The sequence below is a fragment of the Anabrus simplex genome, chromosome 4 (genome assembly GCF_040414725.1).
Source record: "Anabrus simplex isolate iqAnaSimp1 chromosome 4, ASM4041472v1, whole genome shotgun sequence".
Taxonomy (NCBI): domain Eukaryota; kingdom Metazoa; phylum Arthropoda; class Insecta; order Orthoptera; family Tettigoniidae; genus Anabrus; species Anabrus simplex.
Genome location: NC_090268.1, coordinates 80,760,927 through 80,787,675, shown reverse-complemented (window position 1 = coordinate 80,787,675; position 26,749 = coordinate 80,760,927). Strand labels below are relative to the sequence as shown.

At 40.8% G+C, this 26,749-nt stretch overlaps 1 protein-coding gene across 1 annotated transcript in view; it reads left to right on the top strand.

Moving 5' to 3' along the window:
• The first annotated feature begins 7,229 nt into the window (after positions 1-7,229).
• The window catches only part of LOC136871653 (E3 ubiquitin-protein ligase mib1), a 52,735-nt gene continuing 33,215 nt past the window's right edge, over positions 7,230-26,749 (top strand). The window contains exons 1-3 of the mRNA XM_067145133.2: positions 7,230-7,445; positions 15,310-15,438; positions 21,121-21,302. Coding sequence (XP_067001234.1) covers positions 7,230-7,445; positions 15,310-15,438; positions 21,121-21,302 — 527 coding nt within the window. The remainder of the gene's footprint in view (positions 7,446-15,309; positions 15,439-21,120; positions 21,303-26,749) is intronic.

Genomic DNA, 26,749 nt, shown 5'->3' with positions numbered 1-26,749 from the left:
AAGTTTAGGATTACATTGACTTCGCTTCTTCAGTGTTACCAATACCTTCCACCGCCTGGATATGGTTCCCAGCCGCTTCCCGGTTATCCTTCTTAAAAGTCATGTTGGTTAAACTGTTTGTTTATTTTCTGTGAGTTATGTGCTTGCAAATCTAGTTTCGTACATGTTGACATGCCTAGTGTAGAGTACTTTTGGTGAATGTATTACGGTAGCAAACATTTTCTCTTCATTAAACCTATTAATTGTAACCTTACCCTTTGGAGAGGTGGCAATGATGATGCTTTTTGTTTAATGGGCCTAACAGCTAGGTTATCGGTCCCTAATGGTAGGAGGTGCAACAGAATGAAACGATAATTAAAACTTCAAAATGTATCCACCGACTAGAATCTAAAACCAGTTATGATAAAAAAAAATGACCATGAATCCAGAACAATCAGTGGATCCAGTTCACAATGCCTTCTTTTCTGAGATGATGCTTGTTGTCCAAAGGGGTCCAAAATCCAGGTCACCGGCCCCTCATAATGGTACTAATGACTGGTAAAGCAGAGCCATGGTTTTCCTCATATAGTGGTACTGATCACAGGTAATGTAGACCCATGGTATGTCACACACAAAGGTACTACTCAAAGGTAACACAGACCCATGGCGTTCCTCACATAAAGGTACTATTTACAAGCAACGCAGATCCATACTGTTTCTCACATAGTGGTACTAATCTCGGGCGCCGGCTAAACCCGTGATGTTCTTCACATAATGGTACTACTCACACGAAACGCAGACCCATGGTGTTCCTCACATAGAATAGTGGTACTAATCACGGGCAACGCACAATCCCGCGGTGTTCTTCGCACAGTGGTACTAATCACAGGCAACGTAGACCCATGGTAAAAATGAAATGGCGTATGGCTTTTAGTGCCGGGAGTGTCCGAGGACATGTTCGGATCGCCAGATGCAGGTCTTTTGATTTGACTCCCGTAGGCGGCCTGCACGTCGTGATGAGGTTGAAATGATGATGAAGACGACACATACATCCAGCCCCCGTGCCAGCGAAATTAACCAATTAAGGTTAAAATTCCCGACCCTTCCGGGAATCGAACCCAGGACCCCTGTGACCTAAGACCAGCATGCTAACCATTTAGCCATGGAGCCGGACAGACCCATAGTGTTCCTCATATAGTGGTACTAGTCATAGGTAACGCAGACCCATTCTGAATACAGGGGAACCAACACAATTTAGTGAAGCGCACGGCACCTTCTCACGCATTGACATTAGTCTAGTCGAGCACGCCCGATCCCCCCTCTTCCCCCGCGCCCCTCGGTGCAATGCACACGATGGTACTAATCACAGGCAACGCCTAGACCCATGGTGTTCCTCACAAAATGGTACTAATCGCAAGTAACGTCGACCCATGGTGTTCCTCACGTTATGGTACTAATCAGAAGTAATGTCATCGTTCCAATTCCATCATATCTTGGTCGCCTCTTTTAGTTGCCTCTTACGACAGACAAGGGATACCGTGGGTGTACTCTTCGTCTGCATCCCCAATCCACAGGGGCGGGCTGATTAGCTCAGACGGTAAACTTCTGAGCTCTAGTTGACAGGTTCGATCCCGGGTCAATCCGGTGTTATTTGAAGGTGCTCAGATACAATTTACTTTTCGTGTTGGTAGATATACTAGCACGTAAAGGAACTTTTGCTGGACAAAATTCCATCACTTCAACGTCTCTGAAAACCGTAAAAATGAAGTAAATGGGACGTAAAACCAGTAACATTCTATTTCATTCAGAAAAACAAAACTAAACCCCCTATGACGCCATAGCCGCTGTTCAACCCTAAGGTCTGCAGATTACGAGGTGAGGCGTTGTCAGCGTGATGAATCCTATCGGTCGTTATTCTTGGCTTTATAGACCGAGGCCGCCATCTAACAGATTGTAATCTGATTATCCTCAATTATTCTCATGTAGGCTGGTTGGACCTCGAACGAGCCCTCAGTTCCAGGCAAAAAAAAAAAAAAAAAAAAAAAAACCAACGAAAACTGACCTGGCCGAGAATCGAACATGGCGTCTCCCAGTAAGAGTCATGCTCGCCACCCCCTAGACTGCAAATAATAATAATAAGAAGAAGAAGAAAATCGCCTCTGTGGTATAGTGTTTAGCGTGATTAGCTGCCACTCCCCGAGGCCCGGGTTCGATTCCCGGCTCTGCCACGAAATTTGAAAAGTGGTACGTGCGCTGGAACGGAGTCCATTCAGCCTCGGGAGGTTCGAGGTGCGTTCGATTCCCACCTCAGCCATCCTCGAAGTGGTTTTCCGTGGTTTCCAACTTCTCCTCCAGGCAAATGCCGGGATGGTACCTAAATTAATGCCACGGCCGCTTCCTTCCCTCTTCCTTGTCTATCCCTTCCAATCTTCCCATCCCCTCATCAGGCCCCTATTCAGCATAGCAGGTGAGGCATCCTGGGCGAAGTACTGGTCCTCCTTCCCAGTTGTATGCCCCGACCCAAAGTCTCACGCTCTAGGACACTGCCCTTGAGGCAGTAGAGGTGAGATCCCTCGCTGAGTCCGAGGGAGAAACCAATCCTGGACGATAAACGGATTAAGAAAGAAATAAATAAATAAATAAATAATAATAATAATAATAATAATAATAATAATAATAATAATAATAATAATAATTTTAAAATGTACTACCTATTTAACATCGCACTAACACATCGAAGGTTATCGGCGACGGAAGGATCCTTGCTACTTATGCAGGGATATAATAGAAGATATATTGTTAATCAGGACTAACCTACAGTAAGTGTCGTTGTATGGTTATCATTGCATTTCAAAGTATATACATACGACATTCAGCCGTGCCGTCTCGATGTAGCTGTGAAGTTACACTAAAACAACCGAAAACGGAGGTGGTGGTGGTGGTGGTGGTGATTAATGTTTTGAGAGAAAGGACAACTTGGGCAACCATCCTCTATATAACACTAATCAGAGAGAGAAAATGGAAGGGGTCCGACACTTCGAAAAATGAAGGTATCGGCCAAAGGAAGACAAGGGCCACGAAGGGCGTGAAAATGAAAGACTCCCTAGGCCTCCATTCGTAATACCATCGGGGTCGGAAAAGAACAAGAGTTAACCAAGGGGGGTCGATAAGGATAGATGAAAGTGAGGAGCCTGGCACAAGTAAGTGAAATCAATGCCAGGACTCAGCTAAGGGCCCCGTGGTCGCCAACATAATTCATATCCCCTGGGGCCCCTTTTAGTCGCCTCTTACAACAGGCAGGGGATACCGTGGGTGTTATTCTACCGCCCCCACCCACAGGGGGCGAAAACGGAGACAGTAGGCGTTTCCACTTATATAAACATTTGTTTTCCTTATTTAATATTCAGGATCTTTTTTCTTTTTAGTGTTTTGCTTTCGACTCGTTTCGATACGGCTTTGCTCGTTAGTGTGATGCTCGTGAACTTTTACTCTGGAATCTCTCTCTTCGTAATTCATATTCTAACGTATGAATTCCGCCGCCCGTAACGTACTTCTTTACGATAACTTGCCCACACTACTACAGTGTGTACGTACCTTTCTTTTTCTTTCTTTCTTTCTTTATTTATTTCTTTCTTTTTTCTTTCTTTCCTTCTTTATTTCTTTCTTTCTTTTTTTACTTCTCAGTTCGTAAACATTCACATGTAACACTTACTCGCTTCTGCTTCTTCTACTTCATTCAACATCATTTTTAATAACTAAGGAATTTCAGTTATCTTGAATAGTCGCTTAACAACGAACAAAATACTGAAACTCGACCTATTCATTGATATTGACTCATATAAAGTTATACAAATCATACACATTTTTTATTACGTACAATGTGGAAGTGGAAAAATCTCGCACATAATTCCTGATATAAGTAGACTATTAATCTTGGACTCGATTGCCAGGTCTCGCTATCACCCATATGCCAGCTTGTCCTCAATCAGTAAAAACTACTTATAACTCAAATAACTATTAAAATACTCGATCCTACCGGTTACATGGTGAACTGAAATGGTGAAAGTACTGTCATATTTCGTGCTGCACGTTTTTCTGATAGGTCTTAAAGTTATGCATGGCATCTAAAAATGACAAGCATGCTCGCAACAGCTTGACATAAATTGAAGTTACCGATCGTAAATCAAGTTACTTCGCTACAGGCTCTGACCTTATTCAGGATTGTTGATTCGCGAAAATGAAAATAAATCATATTCTGATGTATAAATCTGTACGGTTGTTGAGGGAGAAAAAGTAAGTTAACTGTGCTTAGTACTCATATCGCAAGAAATATTTTAAATTCCCTTGTGGTAGGCCATGGCCCTTCGGGGTTTGGTTTTGTTTTGTTTTGTGGATGAGAGCGGTAGAATACACCCACGGTATCTCCTGCCTGCCACAAGAGGCGACTTCCGTTCATACATACTGGAGTTAAATTACGGATTTCATACACAACGACTACCACAGAACTTCTGGTGGAATCATCGATCTTATGAGTGTCTTTAAAAAGCCTAATTTCGTTGTTGATTCCAGATAGAAGCTCTACTTAATACAGGCTGCTCGGAAACAACGTATAAGCATTAGAGGGTTGATCGTACTGATAAATAATTTGAAAAAATAGAATGATATCCTGTGTCGCTGTCATTTGATGAGCTGCTGAAGTTAGCCAATGTCAGGCCAATATTGCTTCGCGGGTGGCTTCAGATGGGATAAGAAAGGCGGTGTTGCTGAATCTGCGCGTGGCTTATGACCGGCTTGAGAGCGCGAATGGAAGAAATAAACTTCTCCAGGGGAGGGATATGAACACGGACCTCCATGCTGGATCGCCGAATAACAAGTACGCTACGGTGACACCGGCTGAAACCTATGGTGTGTTTGTGTTTGTGTTTGATGTTGATTTCTCTCCATGGCTGTCAAGCCGGCCCAAGTTACGTGAATATTTAGCAACACCCCCTCGTAAAAGACCTTTTGAATTCGCCCGCGAAACGATGTGATTGGCTAACTTCAGCAGCTGATAAAATGACAACGACGCGAAATATCGAATTACTTTTTCAAATAATATATCAGCATGACCAACCCTCTAATGCTTATACAGTATTAGTATTATTACTAGGGGACCCGTGCGAGAAAACTCGCATGTTCATAAAGTACACTGACTGACAGAGCAAATGCAACACCAAGAAGGAGTGGTCAGAACTTTATGCCAATTGCAGGGTAGACTGACGTCACTGAGGTATGCTCATGATGTGAAATGCGCCGCTGTGCTGCGCACGTAGCGAACGATAAATGGGACACGGCGTTGGCGAATGGCCCACTTCGTACCGTGATTTCTCAGCCGACAGTCATTGTAGAACGTGTTGTCGTGTGCCACAGGACACGTGTATAGCTAAGAATGCCAGGCCGCCGTCAACGGAGGCATTTCCAGCAGACAGACGACTTTACGAGGGGTATGGTGATCAGGCTGAGAAGGGCAAGTTGGTCGCTTCGTCAAATCGCAGCCGATACCCATAGGGATGTGTCCACGGTGCAGCGCCTGTGGCGAAGATGGTTGGCGCAGGGACATGTGGCACGTGCGAGGGGTCCAGGCGCAGCCCGAGTGACGTCAGCACGCGAGGATCGGCGCATCCGCCGCCAAGCGGTGGCAGCCCCGCACGCCACGTCAACCACCATTCTTCAGCATGTGCAAGACACCCTGGCTGTTCCAATATCGACCAGAACAATTTCCCGTCGATTGGTTGAAGGAGGCCTGCACTCCCGGCGTCCGCTCAGAAGACTACCATTGACTCCACAGCATAGACGTGCACGCCTGGCATGGTGCCGGGCTAGAGCGACTTGGATGAGGGAATGGCGGAACGTCGTGTTCTCCGATGAGTCACGCTTCTGTTCTGTCAGTGATAGTCACCGCAGACGAGTGTGGCGTCGGCGTGGAGAAATGTCAAATCCAGCAGTAACTGTGGAGCGCCCTACCGCTAGACAACGCGGCATCATGGTTTGGGGCGCTATTGCGTATGATTCCACGTCACCTCTAGTGTGTATTCAAGGCACGTTAAATGCCCACCGCTACGTGCAGCATGTGCTGCGGCCGGTGGCACTCCCGTACCTTCAGCGGCTGCCCAATGCTCTGTTTCAGCAGGATAATGCCCGCCCACACACTGCTCGCATCTCCCAACAGGCTCTACGAGGTGTACAGATGCTTCCGTGGCCAGCGTACTCTCCGGATCTCTCACCAATCGAACACGTGTGGGATCTCATTGGACGCCGTTTGCAAACTCTGCCCCAGCCTCGTACGGACGACCAACTGTGGCAAATGGTTGACAGAGAATGGAGAACCATCCCTCAGGACACCATCCGCACTCTTATTGACTCTGTACCTCGACGTGTTTCTGCGTGCATCGCCGCTCGCGGTGGTCCTACATCCTACTGAGTCGATGCCGTGCGCATTGTGTAACCTGCATATCGGTTTGAAATAAACATCAGTTATTCGTCCGTGCCGTCTCTGTTTTTTCCCCAACTTTCATCCCTTTCGAACCACTCCTTCTTGGTGTTGCATTTGCTCTGTCGGTCAGTGTATATGGTGGAGTAGCCCCCTGGTGAACTACTGGTGAACTAAGGAATAAAAAATCAGTACAATATTAGACAGTCTTACTTACCACTTAATGTCATCTTTGATTTTTTTAACATTTATGGTATCCACTTGAACGGAAGCTAATGCAAGTGGATTATACTGACGAATGTTCCGGAAGGAAGTTTCGGTTTTACTATCAGTATTTTCTTAACTGATAATTACAGCATGTTATAATGACATAAAACAGGCGTCCCAGCGGCCAAAATATGAAGTGGACAGAAATGATGGCGCGCATTTTCCTACAGCAACAGTATTTACAAATCGCACACTGCGTACAATGTTTTAAACTCATTTTTAAAGAAAGTATGGATATTTGTGAAAAGAGAGTGCAATTCGTCACTGTTAATGTCTATTCTCTTTCTTTTGAATGCTCATTTGTCACGTTCGGTTACTTGTGAGCGCCGCAAAAGGGATCTGTACTACTGAAATAATAAATACGATTATTATTATTATTATTTGTTTTTATTATTATTATTATTATTATTATTATTATTATTGTTTCATTTTTATTATTATTACTTATTTAAAATATTTCATGTTTCATTCGTTCGTGTGTTTACGTGAAATGTTGGTGTTCTGTTCCAGCGCTATGCGAATCCTGCTAATGAAACTACCTCGCCCATGGATTGTGGATGAGAAGAAAGATGATGGCTACACTGCCTTACATTTGGCAGCTTTGAACAACCACGTGGAGGTAGCCGAGTTGTTGGTACACCAAGGCAAGGCTAACATGGATCTTCAGAATGTGAATCTGCAGACAGCTCTCCATTTGGCAGTGGAGAGACAACACACACAGATCGTCAGGGTGAGTACAAAGACCTGTCAGTTGTCCCGAAAAATACGGGAAATTCGCACATTTTTTTTAAACCCATTTATTCCCATTTAAAAAATGTGTTCGTTTGCTTTTAAACTTATCATATTGGGTCTTTTGATTGTGCAGAAGTCAATATTTTCTTTTTATCAACCTTAGATTTTGCATAATGCACCGGCCCAAAAATGGAGCACTGGGCATTACTGGGGTGGGGTATATTAAAGAAAGACCCTTTTCATTTGTACATAGTAACAAGTTTATAAGAGTGCATTAGCTCGTAAATGAGCATAAACATTGATCCAGAGTGGATTAGCAATTGAAATCTTATAATTAATCACAAAAAATTAAAATAATTATTATACTAACATAAGCGATAAATATTCATGGTGCATCCAAAAGCATTTAAAATTTTTCTAATAAAGAAGTGTATTGCAACTTAGAAACAACAGGCACGTTATTCAACAGTTTTACGGCGATAAATCTTAATTCAAAATATCTGTCCTGTGTGTGATGTCAATTTTTTTCCGATTCCTCTGTACGGGGTGAGATAATTTCTGTTGTTTCGATGGTCGTGAACAAATTTAATCAATTCCTGCTTCCTTACTAGCGTTTGTATTACTTGTATCATCTACTTCGTCTTCTACAGTCCCTATATTTTCCTCCTCAATGCCATTATCGGATATTTTTTGTCAGTAAGTGTTCAGCTTTGCCACGAAGTTGATTTCCTGACAGATTGTTAGTTGTTAGAGATTCATCATTTAAGAAAAGGCTAGGAAAACAACAGATAGGGAATCTGTCACCTGGGCGACTGCCCTAAATGCAGATCATGATTGATTGATTGATTGATTGGTTGATTGATTGATTGATTGATTGATTGATTGATTGATTGATTGATTGATTGATTGATTGATTGATTGATTGATTGATTGATTGATTGATTGATTGATTGATTGATTGATTGATTGATCACTACGCTCAGGATTTGCTGGGGGACCAATGTAAATGGTTGCATCCAAAAACTCCACTTGAGATTCAAGTAGAGAAGCTATTTCACACAGTCAATCTGAAAAATAAAATTGTTCGCTTAGAAAAAGAAATCCAATTCTGTTCACTACGGGTAGTTTAATGTACCCACTTTTGTAAATATGACCCACGGAATAATATAAACAGCCAAATTTGAAACACATAAATATTCTAGAATGAATTTGACCAAAAACTTATCACATTTACAACAGAATGAATCCCCACCCACTCATACCCACTGCCCCAAAATTGGGGCGGTCACCTCCTACTAAAATGTTTTCATCCATCCCCTGAAGGGGGAGGCGGGCCTCCTAGACGGTGACGCCGTCTCTCAGGTCGGGAGATTTGTTACGGTGAAGGAGATGCACGGAGAAGGTAAGAGGGTTGCCGGCCGTGGCCTATACTAGGAACTGTCCCGGCATTCGCTTTAGTGCAGGAGAATGGAAAACCACCGAAAACCATTCTCATGATTGCCTGCGGTGTGGACCAGACCCTCTCCATCTCCCGAATGCAGAGGCGTAGAGCCCCGGCGAACGCTCCTCTGCTTGGTTGGTCGGTCGGAGTGCAGAGCCGTCGGACCAGCCGAAGAGCACTCTACAACCGCCGACCGACGGTCACTTTCGTCATCATTTTTCTATTTCACACTTCACCATCAGAATACATGAAGGAAGGACTTGTTTTCTTTGAGATATGAAGATATTCATTTCGGTGAAAGCAGGCAGAATATTGATAAACATGAGAAGGAATACCTTACCTGCATGGAGCAGCCATGTGCTAGAAAAATGGCTAAATGGTTGGCGCGCTGGCCTTTGGTCACAGGGGTCCCGGATTCGATTCCCGGCAGTGTCGGGAATTTTAACCATCATTGGTTAATTTCGTTGACACGGGGGCTGGGTGTATGTGTCGTCTTCATCATTACTTCATACTCATCACGACGCGCAGGTCGCCTACGGGAGTTAAATCAAAAGACTGCACCTGACGAGCCGAACATGTCCTCGGACACTCCCGGCACTAAAAGCCATACACCGTTTCACAGTTAAAATATGATTGTTCCTGTCATATCCCATGTAGGTGCCAGGACAGTAGAAACAGTTGAAAGTTACTCATTGTTACCAACACAATTCTCGTTGGCCAAATTGCCTCCACGGAAGGAAGAAAAGAGAACAGATATGAAACAGATGATGCCCCAAAAATGGATTAAGTTCCTTCTCCAGGAGTCCCTTTGGAATGGAAATCTCTCTCATTTCCGAAGTTGTTATAATGATTTGTTCCACATGCGAATCGGAATAGCTCATGTAACTTCCGAACAGTACCGATATAAGATTTCACCTAGAAAGCCACACGATACATTTGAATTAGAGACTGGTATGCCTCTTAACGTTGAATGTGCAAGCGTCTGTTACTCTACTATACACTTTCATACTCTTCTTTTCTCGTTCATCATCGTCATAAACAATTTCGATTTTCCAGCCCTTGCCAGGCCGCGGTCTGGATGGCACCTCTTTGTCTTCCTCTATCAAACTACCATTGCTGTTCCTCACTGTGTTCCAATCCAAGTTCCTTCTTATTATGCTGTTCTTGATCGAGTCCTGCCACTTTAGTCTTAGTTTACTTCTTGTTCTTCTTCCTTCAACCGTACGCCTCCATCATCTGCTTTGATATCCATGCCTCTTGCATCACCTTAACATGTCTGCACCATCTCAGTTTATTTATCTCCATCCTGTTGCAAAGCTTTGCTACTCTGATTTTCTTCCCGATATCTTCATTTCTTACCCTGTCTTTTCGTCAGTGTCCAGGTCTCTGCTGCTTCTGTCACTGTCCATTTGTTAGGTCATCAGCCCAGAGGCTGGCTGGATCCTCAAATAGCACCACCAAAGGCTATGCAGTTATAGGAAAACCACCAAAACAAATGGCAGCACCAAAATGAGGATAACTAGGCAAGATTAGGAGTGAGGTAGTTTGTCATTGCTTTCCTCACTGAGCCAGAAAGTGCTATTGCAGCACGACTGACCCTATGAACAACACCTGTCATAACACTCAGACACACTGGATGTGCTCTGAATGGCATTACTCAGCACTACCCATATCTCAGCAGCTTCCATATTGCCAGAGCCATGGATGAGACCGGGACTTCGGTGGAATCTACACTTTTCTCTGGCCTGTGCCAAGGGATGGATGCAAAATAAATTGTATCCATCAAGAAATGACAGCAGGCAGGGCTTCTGTCCCTATGGGACAGTAATACATCCTATACATAACCTTTTTACATTTCCTTGATATTTCTTCTAGATAAAGTTCCTCCCACACTGGTAAAATGCATTCCCCTGTTGTGTCGTTTTGCTGATCTCCATGTCAGTAGCAGCTCGCAGGCTGAACCACAGCATGGATTTTGCGAAGTGCCCACCCCTTATTCACGAAAATAAAGAACTTAATGTAGTTTCAATGTTGCTTGAAATGATTTATACAAATGAAAGTCAAGTGTAACGTTATAATGTCTGTAATACTCTTCTTACTATTTATGGATTCATATTAATATTAAACTGTCACTTATAGCAAGACACTAATTAAATAAAAAACTATTCCTTCTTTGAACTTCATTGCGTACTAGGAAAGTTACTATTGTTACTACTAAATGTTTTCATTTCATACCCTGATAGGGCAGGAAGGGCCTCCTAGTGGGTTACACCCTCTCTCGGGCCAAGGACAGTTGTCACAGTCTGTCACAGTCTTATCCTTAGCTTTGACAATACGAAAGTGAGTGAGGTTGAGCGACACTAGTAATGCCACTCCTCATGTTCCTACTATGAATGATGTGAAAATGTCCCTCATAGGGTCGGTTGGTGCATACATTTCGGTGGGCTTGGCAGACTGATATGTAATAGCAACTTCTGGGTCTGTGAGGAAAGCAACGGGAAACTACCTCACTCCTTATTTCCCTAGCACGTCTCTTCAGTGATACCTAGGTCATCTATAACAGCTGATGGTGGAGCTGTTGAGGATCCAACCAGCCTTCGGGTTGAAGACTGATACATGCATACATAAAAGTACAAATCTAACCGCTATCCTCGAAATACAATTACTACCGTAACTGAAAGTAGCGGTGCTGGGGGTTGAACGAGATACTTACAAAGAGGAAGGGGGCAAGGTTTGGATTAACATATAACTGCCACTTTCCTCAGTGAACAACACTGCCAAAGGAGGCTACAATGTGCTTCTGAATCTCCCAGCAGGGTCTGGAAATAGAGATATATTTCAATCTGAAACTCACTTCAGCCAAGCGTAAACTCGAGTTGGTTGTCATGGCAACCAACCGTAAACCGTAAGCTTCTGCAGGCCAAGGGCAAGCAGGTAGTACAGTGGTATATCCTTTTATTACACCCTGTTCCTTTTATTATCCCCGTTAGCTAAACCAACCAAATTTTGTCCAAGGAAAGCCGGGACACATTGGAAGGAATAGGCCTCCCCCACACTCTCCAATGATTTAAAAACAATAAATAAATAAATAAATAAATAAATAAATAAATAAATAAATAAATAAATAAATAAATAAATAAATAAATAAATAAATAAATGAAAAATGAAATGGCGTATGGATTATAGTGCCGGGAGTATCCCGAGGACATGTTCGGCTCGCCAGGTGCAGGTCTTTTGATTTGACTCCCGTAGGCGACCTGCGCGTCGTGATGAGGATGAAATGATGATGAAGAGAACACATACACACCCAGCCCCTGTGTCAGAGAAATTAACCAATGATGGTTAAAATTCCCGACCCTGCCGGGAATCGAACCCAGGACCCTTGTGGCCAAAGGCCAGAACGCTAACCACTTAGTCATGGAGGCGGACAATAAATAAATAAATAAATAAATAAATAAATAAATAAATAAATAAATAAATAAATAAATAAATAAATAAATAACCTCAAAAAAACATCAAGGCAAGGGATAACGTTAATACAACACCGTCTCTCTCTCTCTCTCTCTCTCTCTCTCTCTGGAAACACGTGCATCAGTTTGTCCAAGCAATGGCATTGATCATACCAGCACCAGAAATGTACTGGTATAAATATTGTAGGTAGGGCTTCATCAGTTTTAATAGTTTCCGCATTGTACAAGCAGATTTTAAAGTATTCTTTCATTTTTTGTTTCTGTTTCCGCATTGAGGAGATTCCGCATTGTACAAAAGTAAGAACCTTAGGCCTATAACGCCGTAAGCTTCGCCGGGACCAAGAAAATATTCCGTAGTTTCCGCTTTAATCAAGTTCCGCTTTGAGCACGTTTTACTGAAATCAGAAATATATTGAGGATGACAAAGAAATGCATGACGTTACACTGGATGGATCTACTGCTTTTGAAGGAGAGCAAGAGCCTGCTCCTGAAGATGGCTGTTAAAGCACTACTACAGAGGGTTGACGGCCGTGGCCTGTACTAGGAACTGTCCTAGCATTCAGGAGAATGGGAAACCACGGAAAACCATTCTCAGGACAGCCGTGAGGTCCAGCTCTGTACCGTCTCCCGAATGTAGAGGCGTAGAGCCACGGTAAGGCCGTGGCCACTTGTGGGCCAAGACCCACTCTGCATCCACCGACCTCAAGCAGTACAAGACTTTCTTCTCCAAAGGAACAGGAACCGTCAAGACAAAGTAAGTACGAACTATCTCCACCCAAAATGTCCAGCGCCAGTGAGAAGATGTTGATGACAACATACTGGAGAACATTTATGAAGACTATTATTACAATCGTAGCTTCGTTCTTACAGCAAACTAACGAGGCCGGTATAAGTGCATTAGAAGTAAATGAACTTGCTAGTTAATTTTAAATTATATGATTAGCAAACGACGAAAAGGAGCATACTTCAAAGGATCAGGCTGTTGCGAGTAGATAGATCGAGGGCGTATGGATCTACACTTCACTATTGGCATTTACAAAAGTGAGCACTAGAAGCCTGGGCAATTTCAAAGCTTTGATTCGATAATTTTAAGGTATGTCATTCAGGCATATGTAAGGACATAGAAGTATATAGTATACATTGGAAGGCACGTCCGACTCTTTGGCTGAATGGTCAGAATACTGACCTTCAGTTCAAAGGGTCTCGCGTTCGATTCCCGGCCGGGCCGGCGATTTGAACCTTCATTGGCTCGAGGGCTGGGTGTTTGTGCTGTCCCCAACATCCCTGCAACTCATACATCACACGCAACACTATCCTCCACCACAATAACACGCAGTTACCTACACATGGCAGATGTCGCCTACCTTCAACGGAGGGTCTGCCTTACAAGGGCTGCACCCGGCTAGAAGTAGCTACACGAAAGTATTTATTGGAAGGGACAAGAGTTAGTGGAGAAAGTGAACAGATTTATAACAGAGGGGTATGTGTACAAAGGGTAAGTTCGGAACAGTGACCAAAGTGGATTTCATTATGAAACATCTTTAGTATAAATATCTCACAGAAGAGAGAAAACTACAGCTTGTACATAGCTCTGCACACAGCTACATTCTTACTAAACACACACAAGTTATAATAATGTTATTTGCTTTACGTCCCACTAACTACTTTTTACGGTATTCGGAGACGCCGAGGTGCCGGAATTTAGTCCCGCAGGAATTCTTTTACGTGCCAGTAAATCTACCGAAACGAGGCTAACGTATTTGAGCACCTTCAAATACCACTGGACTGAGCCAGGATCGAACCTGCCAAGTTGGGATCAGAAGGCCAGTGCCTCAACCATCTGAGCCATTCAGCCCGGCAGACCATTTAGCGATAAGAAGAATCCAGTTAAGTCACCATACTCACTATAATCCATGCATGAATTAATATGTTGTGAAGAAATTTAGTGTTTTAAAAATGCATTTCTTCTGTCGAGTGTTTAATACTAATATAGTTGGTCCATTATTGGACATTATACATTTTCCAGTAAACTCATTCCTGGTTGCCAGCATTTCGCCCCAGTGTGTTAAGTTGGGCTCATTAGTTGATAAATAGCACACCTACCAAGACGCATGGCTAGTGCATATCGTGGAGGCCAAAGCGTAGGCTACTTGGATCCACCTGCAGTGCCAATGCACTATGAGAGACTTCATCTCATTTTCAAAAATTGATGCCTGCCTGGCCATCAGATTATTATATTATAAATTTACTCATTTGGGGCAAATATTTCAGAAAAATATCATGTCAAGTGTTTTGAAAGCTGTTACTCCAGCTTTTGTCCAAGTGAAGTCCGAATATACCGGGCGAGTTGGCCGTGCGGTCAGGGTCGCGCAGCTGTGAGCTTGCATCCAGGAGATAGTGAGTTCGAACCCCACTGTCGGCAGCCCTGAAGATGGTTTTCCGTGGTTTCCCATTTTCACACCAGACAAATGTTGGGGCTTTACCCTAATTAAGGCCACGGCCTCTTCCTTCCCACTCCTAGCCATAAGACCTATCTGTGTTGGTACGATGTATAGCCAATTGAAAGAAAAAAAAAAGAAGTCCGAATAACATTCGCAGAAAACAGAAAAACGCATTATTTGACTCCTGGCCACACAAGCATATGTGTTCTGTATACACCCCTTGATGGGATCTCCATCGATATTCACACCCTGTACATTGACCTACTTGTTCTAGTCTTAAATGAGGTGCTGGTCGACTGAGTGCCTTTTTTTTTGGACCCTTCAGTTTCAAATTAACCAACTTTCCTTCCAGACAGTGTTCTGTAAACAGAGAGCCAGATCATAAAATTTATTCTCATAATTGTTTTATACAAATAGGTACTGAAACATATCAAATTAATGTTCAAATTTTATATTTGTAATGCATGTAAGTACTGTGTATGAGTTGAAATGAAATGTGTATTCTTTCAGTTGTTGGTACGTGAAGGCTCAAATTTGAACATCCCAGACAAAGATGGAGATACTCCACTGCATGAAGCTCTCAGACACCACACATTGTCCCAGCTACGCCAACTGCAGGATGTTCAGGATGTTGGCAAGGTAACTGTTGTATCTATTACTTATATGCTAGTCTTGCATGAATTGTGCTCTCTTTTTTTTTTTTTTTTTAAGCTAACTACACATCCCACGTATGTTGCTTTTTATTTTTTTAACACTCAAATTGAGCCTCTATGAACTGCATGTTAACAACCAATCTTGTTTTCAGAGTTTATATCTTGTTCATCTGCCAGCCATGATATCCTGCCAGTCTCTCTTGAGCTCATCCATCAATGCCTTCTTATGCTCTTCACCCTAATATGCCCTCATCTGGTGGAATCTGATTCTGCTTTAAAACCCTGATAACTCTTCACAATTCATCCAAATTCACCCCTGTCTCTGATTTTGTTTTCAGGGATACCAATCTGTCTCAGGTCTTTCTCGCATATTGGAACCATCTCAACTGTGTTGCTTTTGGTTTTGAAAACTTCTAGGTTTTCTTAGTCAGTCGGTCGTAAGTCATACAGAACATGTGCTCATGGAACAGTGATCTTTTCTATTCAATTGATGTTATTGGTTCTGTCTTAGTGACAAGTTCTTCATTGGACCTCAAATATATATGTCCATCAGCCGATTTGTTGCCCAGAATTTTCCGTAATATCCTTCATTCCCTCTTTGCTAACTGTCCATATGTACTCATAGTCAAAGTTGATTGAGTCTCTGAAGTATACAGTCATTCTAGTTTAATAACTGTACTGTAGTGTCTAAGCTTGGCCCCTATACTCATTGACTTTTTATTGTAGGTGGTTTTTGTCATCTGATATACCCAGTCCAAATTCCAGATAGTGACAATGATCGCTTCCTGTTCTAGTCCATTCTGCTGGATTATTTTGCCCAGATACTTGAACTTTGTTACCCGTCTAATCTTCCCACAGTTAGCGATCATCCATTTTGGTCCATCATTGATGCCTGTTATGTATTTTGTTCTCTCAGTGGAGATCTCTAGACCTACAGCACTTTCTCAGCTAGGTACCTTTTCAGACCAGGTAATTGATATTGTTGGCAAAAATGGCCTAGTCATTTGCAAAAGCCAGGCAGTTGACATACGTGCCTTTGGGTTTGGGATCTAATCTGAACCGATCTCCATTTCGTCTTCTTATTCTTCTTATTCTCCTTCTTCTTCTTAATCCAATGTCTTCTTCCAATCACAAATGACCTTTTCCAAGATGCATTGAAAAGGAGTGGAGAGAGTCCATCATGTTGTTTGATACTAGTTTTGAACCAAAATGTTTCTGAGATCTCCTCCATGAATTTCAATTGTGACGGTATGTTGATGAGAGTCTCATCAGATTTCTGGATGTGTCATCTATCCCAAACTCCTCCAGAACATGTAATAATGACACTCATTCGATTGAGTCATATGCCTCTTTAAAATTGACAAAGAGGACTCTTTTAGTTGTCTTGTATCTGATGTTCTTCAGATTGATGATCTGTTCTGGGCAGGAACATCCTGTTCTGAAACCAAGACGATCAAGACGATCTGTGATTCTATTCTGGAATGCTTTTAAAAGGATCTTATGTGGAACAGGCAATATCGATATGCCCTGTAATTGTTGATGTCCCTCTCATTTCCCTTTTTGTGCCGAGGGTGGATTAGCGCTGATTGCCATTCGGAAGGCATCCTATCAGTTCTCCATATCTCCATTAAAGAACTTAGCAATTATGTTCAGATATCCTCATTTGCCAGCTTCAGTAGTTCTGCCACGATTGAATCCTCTCCAGCTACTGAATTGCTCTTCAGGTTATCAGTGATATGTTTAATTTCCATCTTACAGGTTGGGTGCTAGTTAGAGTTTGAATTGGGTGGAACATGGGCAGTCTCTGTCTTGGTTCATCACAGTTGAGCAAGTTATAAAAATAACATGCAAAAATAGTATTATTTGTTTTGTTTCTAAGTCCCAGTTTTCTATCTTCATCTCTCAGCATAGATTAGGGGCTTGATAGCCTTCAGGTTGGATTTGAAAATTTGTTAGAGGTCCATGACATTGATCTTCCAAAATTCCAGGTCACTCTATCCATCTTCTGTTTTTCATTTGATTGCCTTCTAGTGTAGAATACTCGGGCTGCATCTTCCTTAACTTCATCAAAGAAATAAAAATCTTGTTACTTTTTTCAAGTAGTGTTTCATTTTATTCATATGTCTTTTCTACGTGCCAGTGCATTGTCACAAGCATTGTTCCACCATCTTTATTTTCACCTTTGAGCTGCCAAGATTTAAAAATTAGCTGTTTGTTGAATTGTAAAAGTAATATGAGTCCAGTTCTTGGGTTCAAACATCAGATGCTAGTTGTACTACTCCACAGCTTACGTTTTGTTACATCATATTTACTGTTCTTATCACTTTTTGAAACCTTCTTGAGAGGAATGAAATTCATCTTAATCTTGGAGAGGTCAGAGTCAAACTTGACATGTCTACAGACTTTCATGTTCATAATTTCTTTTGTTGCCGTCCTGGTGATTGCTACATAGTCAGTTGTAAGTCTCCCAGTGAAATTTTGATGTTCTTGATGGTATTTTCTAGATGTCTTCCTCCAGAAGGTCCCAGAACTTGTCTACTTTCTTGAGGTTATGCTTGTTACCCTCATTGATTGGTGCATGTGTATTTATCGGTGTATATCTCATGTTTCTACACCTAAGAGTCAGAAGAGTGAGAGAGTTTTTTTGGAGGGATCAGAGAGGTTTACTACCGAGCTGACAGTCTTTTTCTTTACGGCAAGCCCCATGCCAAACTTCAGCATATTCTTTCCTATCGTAACTGCCTTCATACCTTTATAGATCCTGTAACTTGTGACTGGCAGAGTCTGAAGCCCAAAACATTGGGCCCATGCTGTCTCTTAGTATTTTTCCTTTTTTTCCTGCATATTATTTCTGGAGGTCATTTATAGTGGAGAGATTTAACAGCAAAAGGGAAATAAGTGTGTGATTATTCTCTCAGAGATATTGAATTTGTTAAGGGGAAAATGGGGAAAAATAAATGAAATAATTATGAAATATGTATGTAATAAGTAAAAAAAGCACAGTTCATTTTAATTAAAACTTTCTCATAATATCCCATATTGATTTGTTGTAAATTAATTCCCTGAAATTGACACTAACTCATAAATATTTGCACCAGAGGTGATCTGCACTTGATGCAAAACAGTTTCAAGTAAAATGGGTTATTTCTTTTTTATGTCTTGTTCTTTCAAATCTGTTTCCAGAATTGTCTATTTTAACTCTCAAATTACTCATCCTTCTTATTTCGTGCCAATTATATAGACTGTCCCATACCTTTTTCATTTTTGTTAACTTCTTAGCATACAAAAAACTAGTATTGAATTAGATAATAAAACATAAAGTACAATACCTCAAGGTCATTGAGACAGTTGCATGTGAAATGTTTATTTGTTTTGTAAACAAGTCCTTCACCTTACAACTGGAAGAGCAGTACTTCAGCCGCGCTGAGTGGCTCAGATGTTTAAGGCACTGGCTTTCTGAGCCCAAGTTGTCAGGTTTGATCCTGGCTCAGTCTGGTGGTATTTGAAAGTTATCAAATACATCAGCCCCATGTTGGTAGATATACCGTCACATAAAAGAACTCCCATGGAACAAAATTTTGGCACACGGGCATCTCTGAAAACTGTAAAAGTAATTAGTGGGACATAAAAACCAATGACTTTAATTAGTAGTAGTAGTAGTAGCAGTAGTAGGAGTAGTTCATTACAATGATTACAAATATACAATAACTGTTCAACTATGGATAAACAATCCTCCAGAACAAAACAAATATAATAAAATAAAATTTTGAGAGAACCGAGATTTTAACAGCTGTGTCCTTGAAAGATATATCCAAGATGTCATTGAAATAAAGGAGTAGGCTACCCGAATAACATAAATTTAGAGGCAAGCTACAAAACAATTCTTCAAAAGTCATAATTGATTATTACCAATAAGCAACACATCATCATCATCATCATCATCATCATCATCATCATCATCATCATCTACTAAAGGCAATGCCTTGTCGCTGTAGCCACATCTGACGATCTTCTGGTAGCCTCTTCATGTTGTTATATGAACCACATGCCAGTTCACCGACGGAGTTTTCAGGGGCGAAGCGTCAGGGGAGACAGGGTAGACAGCGTGTACCCTTAACATTTTGTGAACGAAATACTGTCTAGTTAATTCAGTTATTTTTAGGACATTAGTTATTTTCACATTCATGACATTATTATAATCTCCGCTTTACTTATTTTCGTCTCACTTCGGCAATGTTAGGGCTCGCGTCAGTTACACGAAGCACGTAGGCGAAAGTAGACGCTGTCCATTCTGTGTATGATCCCTTTGATATCAGATAGAGCAACACTAACGCTATCTGTAGGTGCTGACTGTGGAACTATGACTTTCCTATAGCGAGATTTCTCCGCCCAGTAGACAGACTTGCCAGCGTCTCTTCTTGCTCTCATTGGCTAGTATTTGGACCCCAGGTATAAAGGTGATCTCATTGGCTATCATCTCAGACATGCTTTTAATGTAGTTAATTTGAATTTATTTTATTATAAGACAGTATAAAAATAAAATAATCATATTCAAATACGAAATATAGCAAACTTACACCTAATAAATGAATGACAGCATGAAAACCCTTCAAGTACATGCACTTCCTTGCCCGCCATTATTAGTTAAGGTATTATAACCCCCACAACTACTGGCTTACATTCTGAATAATGAACTCCAGTGTGTGCATACGGAAACAACAAAATCGTTTAACTAGATGCCGTATATTCCGTTAACGTCAGTTTCTAATGAACGCGCTATTAATGCCTTGAAACGAATTAAAACCTATTTAAGGAAATCAGTGATCAACCAGAGACTTCAAGACGAGGGGTAATAGATATATTTGCTGAAATGAAGGACAGGCGGATTGAACTCATTTACAAGAATATTGTTTAAGGTGACTTGTACGAAAATCTATTTATTTCTTATTTCTCTTATTAAATCTACATAGCAATATATGACAACTCCCACTGCCCATTTAGTCTATATTTAAAAATAAAACGAGTGCATGTAGGATTATAGGTTGTTATAGGATTTGTCTTAGTTTCAGTCATTAATATAATATTGAATGTAGATCTGTATGCGTCGAAAACAAAATTCCATATATACACTAATTAAACTAAAATTAAACTGATTAAAATAGTTTAATTTTTTTTTAAAAATCTGTCTCCCCCCTTACTTAGTTCACGCTTCGCCGCTGGGAGTTTTTGATGTATGATTTCCTTGGTCATCCCCTGGGTCTCTTTTCCAGTACTTTGCCTTCAGTGAAAAGAACGACTACAGGAGTCGGATGAAAAGTAAAAGGCAACAGTTTCCCTACATTTTCAATGAGTGGTTTGTCTGCACTGCTTCAAGACAATAATTGTGTTCATCAGTCATGCCCGAGCTCTTCAAAAGAACAGGGATGATAATATTGTGCAGTATTCGCTGTGATCTGATACAGCAGGAGTTTGCAATGTAGTGTAATATGTATGTTGTAATATTACAACCTTTGTTTTTCTGATTATATGACTAATTTTAGTGAATTTCTTGTCTTGAAATGTCAAAAGTTAAGTTAATTATACACTAACACAAAGGTTAGTAGATCTATGATTGTGACTGTTCCATGAATGACTTCTAAAGTATCCTTTTGTTTTGTGATGTTTGTAGTTGCTGATGGGACTTGGCAGTCAAGGAGCTGATAAGAAATCCTCAGCATCAATAGCATGTTTCTTGGCTGGAAATGGAGCAGATCTAGGCATAAAGAACAAGAAAGGACAGACTCCTCTGGATTTGTGTCCAGATCCAAATCTATGCAAAGCATTAGCAAAATGTCACAAGGATAAGAACACGTAAGTATCTTAAACATGGTCCTTATTCTTATGTCCTGATCTACATCAACCTTTACAATCAAATACTTCCATAAAAATAGAGTTTTTAAAAATAATTTCATTGATAAGACTTGTGGGTTGTTTGCGTAGCCTCTTCAGGAAGATTGGTACACAGAGAATAAATTTTATATTTAAGGAAAATAAAATTAATTATATTTTATATTTTTCAAAAGACATCAGTTCAGAAACCATAAATGACCATAAAGTTCCTGAATTTTTTCAATTTAGGTGATGATAACCGAAAAGATTAGAATTATTGTACAGAAAGGAAACACTAAATTATTTGTCTTAGCGTGTGAAGCTGAAAAATACAGTGTTTATTTTCCATATTTTCCTATAGTTTGGAGTTTAGCACATATTGATGGTGCATGAGCAATACCTCGTATCCCACAATGTACACAACTAAGTATTTTTTATTTTCCACCTTGTCGATACATTAGTTGCTTAAGGCAGCTTATTGGTTAAAACTGGTACATGTTTCATATATTATTAACATCTGCAGCTACATAATACTGTTTAGATGAAAAATTCATGTATTAACAAAGTATCAATGCTTTGCGAGAAAGTGTCCTTAAAATTAGCATAAGAAGTTTAAATGACAACAACAGACCATGAAGCTGATTTTATGTAATCCCACAATGTTCCCGATCTATTATCCTCCTTAGAAAAGGAAGGAGCAGCAGGATTTGCAAGCTTTCATCTTTGCAGACGACGTAATGATCTGGGGTGAAACCAAAAATGATGTGGAGGAAAAGCTGCAGAAATGGAGTCAAGAGTTTAAGAGATATGTTTTAAATATCAACAAGGCTAAGATGGTGGTGATGAAATTACAGAGGGAAGATGACAAAACATAAATCAAAATAAATGACACCAAACTGGACAGTGTTTTAACGTTTAAATACTTGGGTAGTATAGTATCACAAGGCAACCTTGCAAAATATGAGGTGGACAGTCGAATTAGCAAGGCAATTCAATTTTACCACCAAGTAAGAAAACTGCCATAGGATAAATAAGTACCATTGAAAGCTAAGATGACATTATATAAATCATTTTATACACCCATCCTCGCGTATAGTTTGGAAACTACCACGTTAATAAGGCAAGACAACTGAAAACTCCAAGCTGCAGAAATGAAGTTCCTACGCACGATAGCAGAGAAGACCAGGAAGGACAAGGTCAGGAATGAAAATGTCCAAGAGGAGGTAGGAATAGGGCTTCGTACTAAAGAGGATCCATAAAGCAAGACTGAGGTGGTTTGGCTATGTAAGAAGGAAGAGTTCAAGCAGGACTCCAAGAAGAGAATATGAAAGAGAAGTAAAACAAAAAAGATCAATGGGCAGACTCGGAGGAAAATGGACCGATCTGGTGAAGAAAGATGTTGAGGAGAGAGGACATGATTGGGAGAAGATATGAGAGAACAGTGGTTCTTGGACAGACAAAGATGGAAGGGGCTCGTACACCACACCCGGGCAATTGGAGATGGTCAGTGATGATGACAGATCGTAGTCTTCTTCTGTGTACCACTATGTCTACACGTACATCATGTTCAGTTGCATATTGAAATTCGCTGAAGACGTAAAGATTGTTAAAATATGCCTAAGGTAGCAGAGTCAGTCAGTAGAATTTAAATATGATTGTTTACCGTCTGATGGTAAGATATCACTTTGTCATTTGTATCAGTGTACAGTGCCAAAGTACTCAAAAGGTTCCTGTGCAACAACACATTTCAACCAGTGAACATCAGGCTAACAAACAAAGGAATTTCAAACAGAGACAGTTGTTTCTGACACAACCAACAAACGTCAAGTGTAATGTCCAGATTCAACACTGATCTTTGATATCTCTCTTTTCAAACTGAATAATCAGTGCTTCGGGGAATATCTCGAGAAATATACTAAACGAGCTAGCCCAGATGAGTCAGTCTATTGTTCAGCCATATACAATGAAACTATTCATATGTTAAGACAAGAAATTAAAGGTGGTCCAATTTGGGTTTCCATTGACGATACCATTGACAAAGAAGGGAGTCTGCTGTACTTGGCAACTTAATCATCGGATTGTTAAGTGAAGATTATTGTAAATGTATTATTTTACACTGTGATGTTCTAGGAAAGGGCAATAACAAAACCGTTCAATGAAGGTATAAGTATCCTGTGGCCACAGGATGTTAAGTAAAATTAAGTGTTACTTTTTATTAGCGATGCCACACCTTATATTATAAAAGCTGGAGAAGCATTTCTGTTGTATATGTTAAGATGACTAGCTTAATTTGTGTAGCACATAATACCAATATAGTTGGTCCATTATTCGACATTATAAATTTTCCAGCTAACTCATTCCTGGTTGCCAGCATTTCACCCCAGTGTGCTAATTTAGGTTCATCAGTTGGTAAATAGCGCACATACCAAGACGCATGGCTAGTGCATACCGTGGAGGCCACTGCGTAGGCTATTAGGAACCACCGGCAGTGCCAATACATTACGAGAGACTTTGTCTCGTTTTCCAAAATTGATGCCTGCCTGGCCATTAGATGATATAGAGGGAATTAACATGTGTGTCATTAACCAGCAGTGGTTACAATTCCTGGGACTCCTGTGACCAAAGGCCAGCACGCTAACCATTTAGCCATGGAGCCAGACAGTGTGGAGACTTAAGTGTAAATTTATGGTATCACAGATAAGGCTATTTGTGGATGATGTTATGCTGTATATAGTAATAAATGAGTTGCAGGATTGTGAGCGACTGCAGGGGAACCTAGACAGTATTGTGAGATGGACAGCGAGCAGTGGTATGATGGTAAACGGGATGAAAAGTCAGGTTCACGTTGTATGTTTCACCAAGAGGAAAAGTCTTCTCAGTTTTAATGACTGTACTCATATGGCGATAGTACATCGTGGGGAACACTGGAAGTATTAAGGTTGTTAGGAAGGGTTAGAGATCTCTTCACATGGTTATGAGAGTATTAGGTGGTTGTAGTAAGGATGTAAAGAAGAGGGCGTATGAGTCTCTGGTAAGCCGAGTGAGTTGGCCGTGCCATTAGGGTCATGCAACTGTGAGTTTGCATTCAGGAAATAGTGGGCTCAAACCCCACCGTTAGCAGCCCTGAAGATGGTTTTCTGTGGTTTCCCTTTTTCACACGAGGCAAATCATGGGGCTGTAACTTAATTAAGGCCATGGCCACTTCCTTCCCAGCCTTATCCCATTGTCGCCATAAGAAAGTCTCTGGTAAGACCCCAGTTAGAGTATAGTTCCAGTGTATGGGACCCACACGATGACTACTTGATATGAGAACTGGAAAAGATCCTAAAGGAAAGCAGCACGATTTGTTCTGGGTGATTTCCGAGAAACATTTCACAGACATTGGGCTGGGAAGACTTGGAGTAAGAAGATGAGATGCTCCACTAAAAGGTATGTTTCAAGCTGTCAGTGGAGAGATGGCATGGAATGACATTAGTCGAATAATAAGCTGGAGCAGAGCTTTTAAAAGTAGGAAAGATCATGATATGTAATTGGAATTCAAGAGGACAAATTGGTGCAAATATTCATTTACAGGACAAGGAGTAAGGGATTGAAATAATTTATCTAGGGAAATGTTTGATAAATTTCCAAGTTGTTTGAAAACGTTTAAGAAATGAAATGGCGTATGGTTTTCAGTGCCAGGAGTGTCCGAGGACAAGTTCGGCTCACCAGATGCAGGTCTTTTGATTTGACTCCCGTAGGCGACCTGCGCGCCGTGATGAGGATGAAATTATGATGAAGAGGACACACATACCCAGCCCCCGTGCCAGTGAAATTAACGAATTACAGTTAAAACTCCCAACCCTGCCTGGAATCAAACCCGGGACCCCTGTGACCAATGGCCAGCATGCTAACTATTTAGCCATGGAGCTGGACAACATTTAAGAAAGAGCTAGGTAAACAATTGATAGGGAATCTGCCACCTGGGCGAAAGCAGATCATTAGTGATTGATGATCAAAGCCCAGCAGATGTTGTGAAATTCAATACCTCTTCTGACATTGAGCGTAGTTTCAGTCAATATAGATATGTCCTCAGGGATGTTGGAAGAAGATTTACTTTCCAGCATGTAAGGGAACAGTTTGTTATCCATTATTTTGGTAATAAGAAAAAAAGATTGCATGCTCAACTCAAAAATCTCTTGAAACAGTTCAAGATTTGGCTGTACAAAATTCTGATTCATCCTGTTGTACTATACAGCTGTGGGACATGGGTTAGCAGAAAGCAGGGCTTTCATAAACTCATCATTTTTTAGAGAAAAGTTTTGTGAAATATCTGTGCGGTGTTGGATTCTAACTCAAGTAAATGGAGGATCAGACACAGTCGTGAACTGGAGGAACTGTACTAAGATGCCAACATAACAAGGACCATCAGAAGGAAGTGACAGCAGTGGATTGGACATGCAGCTAGGATGGAAGGCCACAGATGACTACAGAAGCTCCTGGATTTCATCCCCACAGGAAGGGGACCCCTGGGTAGGCCAAGAAAGAGGTGGAGTGATGGCCTTTATGAGGACCTGCAACTGTCAGTGGTAGGTATAGATGGATGGCGATTGACAGCGATGGACAGAACATAATGGAGGAGGACACTTGTGGTGGCACGCGGTCCGTTGGGCTGGACCACATAAAATAAAATAAATATTCATATTAAAATGTGAAGTGCAACATTATGTTTTGTGGAGACTTACTTTGTTCAGTTTCTCTGAAATACAATATTGAATAGAACTGATCCTTTTTTTTTTCTTTTTGTAATTTTAAGTCCATATATAATTCCATATTTCAATAAAAATAACTTAATAAATATGTACACATTTTATTAATTTTATTAGTACATAAACATACATTACATTTTTAGGGTAATTCTGCTCTGAATTGTTTTACAACTAGCCAACTTCATAAGTGCGTAAATTAGATGTGCAATCACTAAATTTAAAAATTCTATGACAAACTATTAGTACTCACAATTAGCTACTAGATATTAAGTCCTGAGAAGAGTCGTTTGAGGCAACAAAATTACATAATCTCAACAGACCACAGTTCCCCATTCAACACACACATATACGTCAGTGAAATGAACAGACCTTTTATTAGATTTTATAATGGCAATGTTTTCCATTGATAGTGAATGTACTCTTTTAATCTTTAGTGTTGTAACTAACCAAATGACTAGTTACCAGATTTTAAGACAGTGAATTTGTGAAAGTTCGAGAAGAGTGCTTTAATTCAACTAATAGTGATATGCTAGTGAAATGAAACATGGATGGTTATTAGATTTTAAGATTGTAATATATGACAAACTCAAAGAAAGTGGTCTCTAATGATTGTGATGTACTATTTTAATTGTTAACATAAGTAATTGAGAATGGTCTACAGATCAAAAGTAGTACTGAAAT